This window comes from Somniosus microcephalus, chromosome 1, assembly GCF_052327205.1.
Source record: "Somniosus microcephalus isolate GS21.2 chromosome 1, FLI_Smic_1.0, whole genome shotgun sequence".
Lineage (NCBI taxonomy): Eukaryota > Metazoa > Chordata > Chondrichthyes > Squaliformes > Somniosidae > Somniosus > Somniosus microcephalus.
In genome coordinates, this window is record NC_140987.1 from 248,235,335 (window position 1) to 248,244,644 (window position 9,310).

Consider the following 9,310-nt stretch of genomic DNA (forward strand, 5'->3'; position numbering starts at 1 on the left):
CGGGACAGTTCCAACTGGTCTGCCTCAAATGTTTTGGCATCATGCTGGTTATTTATTCATCCCCAGTGCAACTTGTTAGAAGAGTAAATTGAATTAAAAGAGTAAGTGATACTGCATGGCAGTGTGGCACAGGAAGAAGCAATTGTAATTTGCCAGTTATTCATTTAAAAAAAAATCTTTTGGCCTTAATAGAGAGCGATGCTAATTCTGTTTTCCTTCTGAAGTATTGATGTACTTGTTAGTGAATCAATAAAGTGCCTGACAGACACCACATATCCCTGGAAAATATTAGTGGGTACAAACGTGTTATTATCGGTCTAATGTGTGGGGGACTCTCGAGGATCGGGCCTTATTAGGGATGAGCTTTCAAGTGAGTACTGAACCCTGATTGATCAGAATTTGCCCAGTTTATCCCCTCCACCATCAAAACTGAAATCTACCGATCCCAGACCAACATTGAAATAGATAACCATGGAAAATCCACATTGAGCAAGAAATTCAAACCCAGATTTAGAAATAATGATCCACTCGTAGATTGTACATTCTCACTGAACTGACTTTTTTTTTTGCCTTTTCCTCGTTACTATTTAATGTTTAATAAAAAAGGTTATTTTGAGATGCTACACCAATATCATGAATATGTTACGACATTTGTCCAGAATAAGAATAATGTGTAACACCAAGTATCTGGTGCTACCTCAAGGCACAAAGCAGTCCGACACACTACTGTAATATGAAAGCTGCGAAATGCTTTTTAATGTATATTTAACAGCAAAGACTGTAGTGATCATTGGCTCAGAACATTCTCCCTTTTTTTCTTTTGGATAAATGTGATGATAAAAAGGAATGTAACTGCACATTGGAGCTGTCTGATTTTTAATATTTGCTTTTAATTTAGAAGGACGGTTCCAGGCAGTTTAAGTTCAGAGCTCTCTTTCTATCTGGTGAGCTACTGCAGCAAGACTGATCCACAGTTATTTGTGTCCTACATTAGTCATAACAGCTTATGAAAACAGACTCTAATCACACGGTGTATTGCAGAATGTGGCACCTATCTTGGGACAATCAAGAACGCTTCCATGCTGAGTTTCACTGGAAGGAGATATCTGGAGTCTTTGTTACTTGTGTTTATTCTATTACTAGGAACATTTAACATGACAAATTTTGTTAAATAAATTTATGTTTTTATTACGCTGTGTTATCAATTTTTGCTCCTCATTCTTGCGTACAGGAAAAGAAAAAAAATTGTTCCTCCGAATTGTTTCTCCCTCCAATGTCATCATATCTGTAAGGATTATAGTGAAGCTCCTTGATTTAGTCTGGGTCTGCACAGCAAGTGTTCCCATATTAATAAGCAATATATACTGAACATCTGCATAAAAGAGATCATTGTCTTTGTAATAGCAGAATCTTAGGTGGTTCATTTCATAGAGTCCCAGTGGTTTTCACTGTGTTTGCTTTGACATTATTAAACTCTGTCTGTTTTACTAATACCGAACCTAATTACCACATTTGCAGAAAAGTTTGCTCTGTGGGTCGAATGGTATTAACAATCTTTGCATGTTGCTCCTGGGCCTCTGTTTCATCAGTAGGACAGTTGTAGCGCCTTCTCAATAAGACTGCTGTAATTATGCGGAATCAATAAGTTTTTTTGTGTTTGTCTTTGTTGTTTCTTCGATATGGCCTGAAGGATGCTGCAGGCAAGGTGCTGGACCGCTGGGCTATCATGTCCCGGGAAGAGGAGATCATTACCCTCCAGCAGTTCCTGAGGTTCGGGGAAACCAAATCCATTGTGGAGCTGATGGCCATCCAAGAAAAAGAAGGGCAGGCTGTGGCCGTGCCGACTTCGAAAGCAGATTCCGATATCAGGACTTTTATAGAAGGCAACAATCGTACGCGAAGCCCTAGCCTCCTGGCTCATCTAGAAAACAGCAACCCTTCCAGTATCCACCATTTTGAAAACATCCCCAATAGCCTGGCATTCCTACTTCCATTCCAATACATAAACCCCGTCTCTGCTCCGTTACTCGGCCTCCCTCCCAATGGCGGCATGCTTGAACAGCCGAGCTTGAGATTGAGGGAACCCAACCTTCCCATCCAGAACGAGCATGTGGAGAGCAGCGAGTCTGAAGTCTCGGTTTCACCTTTTCAAAGTGACCAAGCAAGCAGCCGGAACGCCCTCAGTAGCATTATCAACATTGAGCCCAAAACCGAGCAGAACAGTTCGTCCCCGACTCGCACTCCAGCTCCAGCAAATGACCCTGTCAAGTCCGACTACTCCAAAAGTAGTCTTCTGAGTGCAAAGATTCAGAGGATGAGAAGAATTGGACTGTCCCCGAGAAAGGGCCGAGTGGTCTGCAATGCCTGTGGTAAGACTTTTTATGACAAAGGTACCCTCAAAATCCACTACAATGCTGTGCACCTGAAGATTAAGCACAGGTGCACGATTGACGGCTGCAATATGGTTTTCAGTTCCCTGCGGAGCCGCAATCGTCACAGTGCCAATCCCAATCCACGTCTGCACATGCCAATGCTGAGGAACAACAGAGACAAAGACCTAATCCGAGCCACATCTGGAGCCGCCACACCAGTCATATCCAGCATCAAATCAAGTTTAAGTCTAACGTCTCCTGGGCGACCAACCCTGGGCTTCAACTCCTCTTCAGTAGATCCAGTTCTTCAGAACCCACTAGTATTCCCTTCACTAAAGACAGTGCAACCCGTCCCTCCATTTTACAGGAGCTTGCTGACATCAGGTGAAATGGTGAGCCCTGCAACATCACTCCCTACCAGTCCCATTATGCCGGTGGTGCCCACCCTCGAGCAATCTTGCGTCCCTGAGCAACATTCATCCACAGTTCAGGAACTTACAGCTGACCTCGCCCCCAAGAAAAAATCTCGCAAATCAAGCATGCCCGTCAAGATTGAAAAGGAAGTGATTGACACGGCCGGTGAGTTTGATGAAGATGATCAGGTCAACGAAAATCACGTCAATGATGGCATCCATGACGAGGAAATGAATAATGGCAATTGTCACGAAGAGATGAGTCCCACCATTCACATGCACAGTAGCAGGAAAGCAGATGAAGAGCGAAGCCTTGGTGGGTTTGAAGATAAACAAATGGGTAGCATTACTTCTGAGGATCAAGAGCATGACCAAGATTTTGAGGACGAGTCTGAAGGCTCCGAGCCTAAAATGTGCGACGACGCCACAGAAAATGATGAGCAGATGCACCGAGAGGTATTTGACAAGGAAGAAATGTCAAGCAGCAAGCATGAAGACAATGACTGTGTTCCCCCTCATCCACAGACCATTAAAATAAAGGAAGAGTTCACTGACCCAACCTATGACGCGTTTTACAGTATCAGCCAGTACGGGTTGTACAACGGTGGAGGAGGGAGCATGGCTGCCCTACAAGAGGGCTTCTCTCCTTCAATGGGATACAGCAGCCCCCAGAAATACTCACCAGAGAGTGAACTGTGCTCCAGCCCTGATCCTAAGATCTGTTACGTCTGCAAAAAGAGCTTTAAAAGTTCGTACAGCGTGAAGTTACACTACAAGAATGTTCACCTGAAGGAGATGCATGTTTGCACAGTAGAAGGTTGCAATGCAGCGTTCCCATCCCGCAGGAGCAGAGACAGGTATTGTCAATCGTCTAATTTATTTTTGAATGTATTTAATTTCGTACCTTCGCTTTAGCTGAATGTCAATTACTTAAAAATTAAGTGATTTCTTCCAAAAAAAAATTTTTGTGTTTAGTTTTGATGTTTATTTTTTAATTTAATTTAAAAAAAAATAAACAGTACAGTTAAGTATAATGTTTTAAAAAGACGCTGTGAAAAGGACACTGTTTTATGGATGCGGGCTTTCTCAGAAGTTAAAGTAATTTGGAAGCATTGCATGTGATGCAGGCCTGTGGTGCGAGTCTTTGATGTACTTCCCCATGAAATGGTAGGGCACACGATGCCTACAGGTTCCGAATTTCACCCATGTGCTGAGAAAACAGCGAGGGGAGATGAGGCATTTTATCAGAGGGAGGGTAAGCTAATCCACCGCACAACAGCAATAGCAAAATACTGGAAATCCGAAATAATAGCAGAACATGCTGGAAAACACTCAACAGGTCAGGCAACATCTGTGGAGAGAGAAATGTTTCAGATCAATGGCCTTTCATCAGAACTGGAAGAAGTTTGAGATTTAACAGTTTATAAGCAAGTACAGAGCCAGGAAAAAGGGGGCAGGAAAGAACGAAAGGGCAGGAGTGACTCAATGACAAAGGGATGATGGTGCGAGTTAGCCACAGCACTTCTGTATGTCCCCCAGCAGTGAGTGTGAAGAGGACAAGTGATAGAGGACCAGAAACCGGTCACTTGTTTATCCTCTTGGTGGGATAATAACGTGCGTCACTGGAAGATCTAATGAGAAGAAAATTAATTGCAAAGTGGTATAAAACCTCAAGAATAAAAGAAAGATATGTTCATAAACAACAGGCATATCAGGAAGTATTCTCTGGGCATCTCATGGTATGTCTGTGGTAAGATGTGACGGGGAAATCCGGCACTTGACATTTGCAGTCGGTGCCTCTTTCTTCAGTGGTGCTGCACAGTTTATGTCGCTGGACGATTTTTCCTAAAACAATATTATTGCATGTAGTTATGCTGCTTTCAGCTTTGCACTGACAGATCTATTTCCCACTCGATGGTTTCAAAACTTACCTGCCACCAATTGCCTGTCCAGTACTAGCATAGGAACCGAAGGCCATTTAGCTCCTCGAGCCTGTTCACCGTATTCAATTAGATCATGGCTGATCTGTATCTTGACTCCATTTACCTGCCTTGGTTCCATATCCCTTAACCAACTAAAATCTATTAATCTCAGTTTTGAAATTGTCAATTGACCCCCAGCCTCAACAGTTTTTTGGGGGAGAGAGTTCCAGATTGCCGCTACCCTTTGTGTGAAGAAGTGCTTCCTGACATCACCCCTGAACGGCCTAGCTCTAATTTTAAGGTTCTGCCCCCTTGTCCTGGACTCCCCACCAGAGGAAATAGTTTCTCTCTATCTACCCTCTCAACTCCTTTAATCATCTTAAACACCTCAATTAGATTACCCCTTATTCTTCTATATTCGAGGGAATAAAAGCCTAGTCTATGCAACTTGTCCTTCTAATTTAACCCGGTTAGTTCTGGTAATTCTGGTGAATCTGCGCTCCATCCCCTCCAAGACCAATATTTTCTTCCTGAGATACGGTGCCCAGATAAACTGAATTCAAATTCTCAAACTGCCATGGGGTGATTTAAACTCATATATTCTCTGGATTTTTAGTCCAGCTTTTGGATTACTAGTCCAGTAACATAACCACTAAACTACCGTACCCTTAGCATACAGAATGAATTGAAAGGGGGAAGCACAGTGGGGAACTCGAGTGACACACAGAGTGGTGGGGCATAAGTTAAGTTACTGATCTCAGCCAAGTGAGAGCGAGGAAGTGTCTGGAAAATGCCAAGCACCTTTCCACAGGGAGGAGAGAGGAAATTAGTGACAGCAAATCTCCTGGGAACTCTCAGGGCATCTTAGTGACTGGCTTCAGGTGGCATTGACAACAACAGCAACGACTTGCATTTGTATAGCACCTTTAATGCAGTAAAACGGTCCAAGGCACTTAACAGGATCATTAGCAAAAGAAATTTGACACCGAGCCACAGGAGGAGATAATGGGCCAGAAATTAGGATCGGGTGCTTGCCGCGCGTGCAAGCCCCCGATGTGCACTCACCCGGCGCGCCAACATCTGAGGCCCGGGCCTGCTTGGAATTCCTGTCACTGGCCCGGTTCAGATGTCGGCGCGATGTGCTTGCCTGATCCAGCGGCGTAGTTAGTGCGATGTGCCGGCTGGGATCAGGTGAGCACTCTGCAGCCAATCAGGGGAGGGGAAACTTCATTCATGAGTTTGATAGTGAAGACTGTCAAACTCATGAAAAGTACGGGCGCCCAAAAGACTAGTTTAACTTTAAATAAAATTTTTAAAAAATCCCAATAATTAAATAAACTATAAATAACTTCAAAAAACTATTTTAAACAATTAATAAAATTTTTGAAAAAAATAATTTTTTACGAAATTGGGTCTAAAAATAAACTTACCTTACTGTAAAGTCCTTAAAAACAATGAAGCTGTGGAAAAAATGTAATAATTTTAAATAAGAGACCACTTACCTTCAAGAATCCACTCCTTACGCCTCCTTTTGATATGTGTAAAGAGTTCAGGCCCTTGCACACGGGCAAACCTGTCAAAAAGAAGGAAGTTCAACGCGTGCGCTTGGACCTCTGAACCCCTTGGAGGAAATGTCGGTTTCCCGCGCATGCGCTGTGCATGCTGAAATCCAGCACTTCCAACGGGCCCACGCGTGAGTACACCGTCCGTACTCACGCGTTGGGACCGGAATTACTGGCCCATTAGGGCAGGTGACCAAAAGCTTAGTCAAAGAGGTAGGTTTTGAGGAGCGCCTTAAAGAAGGAGAGAGAGGCGGAGAGGTTTAGGGAGGGAATTCCAGAGCCTGGGGTCTAGGCAGCAGCAATGAAAATCAGGGATACACATGAAGCCAGAAACGCCGAGATCTTGGAGGGTTGTAGTGCTGGCGGAGGTTACGTAGCTAGGGAGGGACGAGGCTATGAAGGGATTTGAAAACAAGGATGAGAATGTTTAAATTGAGGCGTTACTGGACCGGGAGCCAGTGTAGGCCAGCGAACACAGGAGGTGATAGGTCATGAAGATTGATGGCTTGTCTGCTGTCTCTCATAAAGTGTCGGGGGTGAAATATATGGTGAAGGAATGCCTCCCCTCACCTGTTATATATGTTGTCCCTGTTTTGTTGAACTCCCCTTATGCCTTGGCAAGTTTATCAGGTGCGTTTGCTGATCCATACAGACGAGCTTTGGTGCTTGCTGGAGTCGCGGTTTGGCAGAAGGGGCATTAGAGTTCTCTTAAATGCCCCAAGGTCAAGGAGGGGAAAATCAGGTAAGAGTTATTATTCCAGATCATTGTACATAAGAAATAGGAGCAGGAGTAGGCCGTACAACCCATCGAGCCTGCTCCGCCATTCAATTGGACCATGGCTGAACTTCATTAACTCCACTTTCCTGCCCAATCCCCAAATCCCTTGATTCCCTGAGTGCTCAAAAATCTATCGCGCTCAGCCTTGAATATACTCAATGAATGAGTGAAGAAATATCTCTTCATCTCAGTCCGAAATGGCTGACCCCTTATCCTGAGACCATGACCCCTAGTTCTAGACACTCCAGCCAGGGAAAACAGCCTCTCAGCATCTACCCTGTCAAGCCCTCTAAGAATTTTATACATTTCAATGAGATCATCTCTCATTCTTCTAAACTCCAGAGAATAAAGGCCCATTCTACTCAATGTTTTCCATGCAGGAGTTTGGATGAAACTGGAGCAGGCTCGGTGATAATGCCACTTGCCAATGTTGACTATTGAGGCCCATGCATGAATCATCACTGGGTTTAAGCTACCAGAGAGGTCTGGTGCCCATGCAACCATACCCCAGTGTAACTAATGCCTTCAGGAGAAGAAAGGAGGAATTTGGTGGGGGGTGGGGTATATACGTTCTTATTTGAATTTTGCTTTTGTATGGGAGTATGGGAATATGGGAGAAGAGAAAGGTTAGTGGCAGTAAAACTGAAGGGGAAAGAGAGAGAGAGAAATCAGCAGAAAGAAGCCAGGGACAGTGTTAATGTGGATGGGTGCCAGTTGATAGTGACTGGACTTTGTGTACCTCCCGCAGAACTCTCAGGCACACCCTAAAGCTGAGAGGGGTCACATTGCTGACAGCGGATTCTGTACAAAGGAGTTCAGGCAAACCGAGTCTCCGTTTGTGAGTTTGGCCTTGAACCTCTGGAGACTTGCTGCTCAAAGCTACTGGCTTAAAGGGCCCGGTGGCTGTTGAGAAGCAGAGGTGACTTACATTGAAGGTCCTGCACCTCAACTCCCTCTAAAAACAACTATCTCAGTCACACAGACCTGAGCTGTGAGCATGAAATTTACCAGGGCCCAGAATCTTAATTTGCTTATTTTGTCAGTACAAAAAATTCATTGTGGTATATACAATGGTTATTGTTTGGGTGTGACTTTAATCAAGAAGCCATTTTGGAACTTTAAAATCTTAATGCGATAGTCACTAACATATGCACATTGAGGATTTTTTAAAAATTCATTCTCGGGATGTGGGTGTCGCTGGCAAGGCCAGCATTTATTGCTCATCCCCAGTTGCCCCTTGAGAAGGTGGGGGTGGACCTTCTTCTTGAACCGCGGCAGTCCGTGTGGTGAAGGTGCTCCCACAGTGCTGTTTGGTCAGGAGCTGCAGTTTGTGCTACCCTCGGGCAGGCAGGCACCAGCACTAAGCAGATGGCGTTACTTCCCTCTGATCCCACTGGTAGAGGTCGCAGGGCTGCCAATTCTGGTTGACGTCTTCCTGGAGGTTTGATCAGGTGACGTTTGATCATGTGGCATTCAATCGTGACAGTATCGACTGCAGTGAGAAACACCAGGTAAGTTCCACTGATTCAGCAAAAGCATCATCGATACACGTAACTTCTAACTGAAGTTTTTATTCAATTTTATGATCTTTTTACAATACACCGCAAGTCACAAAAAATAGTAATTAAAATCAAGACAAAACCTCGTTCAATTCACTGACTCCCGCACCCCACCGCAGAAACCCAGCTTCAGGGAGGTGAGGCTCAGGCAGAAGCCCCGAAGTAATAAAACACTTTATACCACAGCGGACAGTGCTGGTCGACAGGAATTACCCCTCACCCATCGGCCAGATCATTCCACCCAGGGGCTGCGGCCTGTGGCGTCGATCTATCCCTTGCAGGAAACCAGGTCTCCCCTGTTTTCTCTCCTCATCCCGCTCTTGTCAATTCGCACATCGATCCCGAATGTTACAGGCTGGACTGGTTAATAGACAGAGGAGAGAGTTGTATTTTTCAGGCAGGGAATTTCCTCGTGGATAGTTCCATTCCATAGTGTAACTTTGCTGGAGGTGCGATATCACGAGGTCAGGGGGCAGGACCAGCTATGAGGAAATCCCAGGCCAATTCTGAGAGGCAGGGAATGGCTGAGACATCATGCAGCCTCCTGTGGCAGGTATGATGGTGGGGGGAGGGGTGGGTTCACAAATCTGAAGCATGCAGGACCGAAGTTCTTTTCCCGAGTCACGAGCAGCAGCAGTGCCCAGCAGAGAAACTTTCAATCCCAGGGGAATCCTGGACAATCCAGGAGAGTTGTGCACCCTCGG

General features: G+C 44.8%; 1 protein-coding gene across 1 annotated transcript in view; it reads left to right on the forward strand.

Annotated features, from left to right (window-relative positions):
* Positions 1-3,700, forward strand: part of LOC147124696 (zinc finger protein basonuclin-2-like) — a 246,991-nt gene extending 243,291 nt beyond the window's left edge. The window contains exon 4 of the mRNA XM_085984062.1: positions 899-3,700. Within this exon, the coding sequence (XP_085840188.1) occupies positions 1,727-3,700 (1,974 nt within the window). The 5' untranslated portion in view covers positions 899-1,726. The remainder of the gene's footprint in view (positions 1-898) is intronic.
* The last annotated feature ends 5,610 nt before the right edge of the window (positions 3,701-9,310 follow it).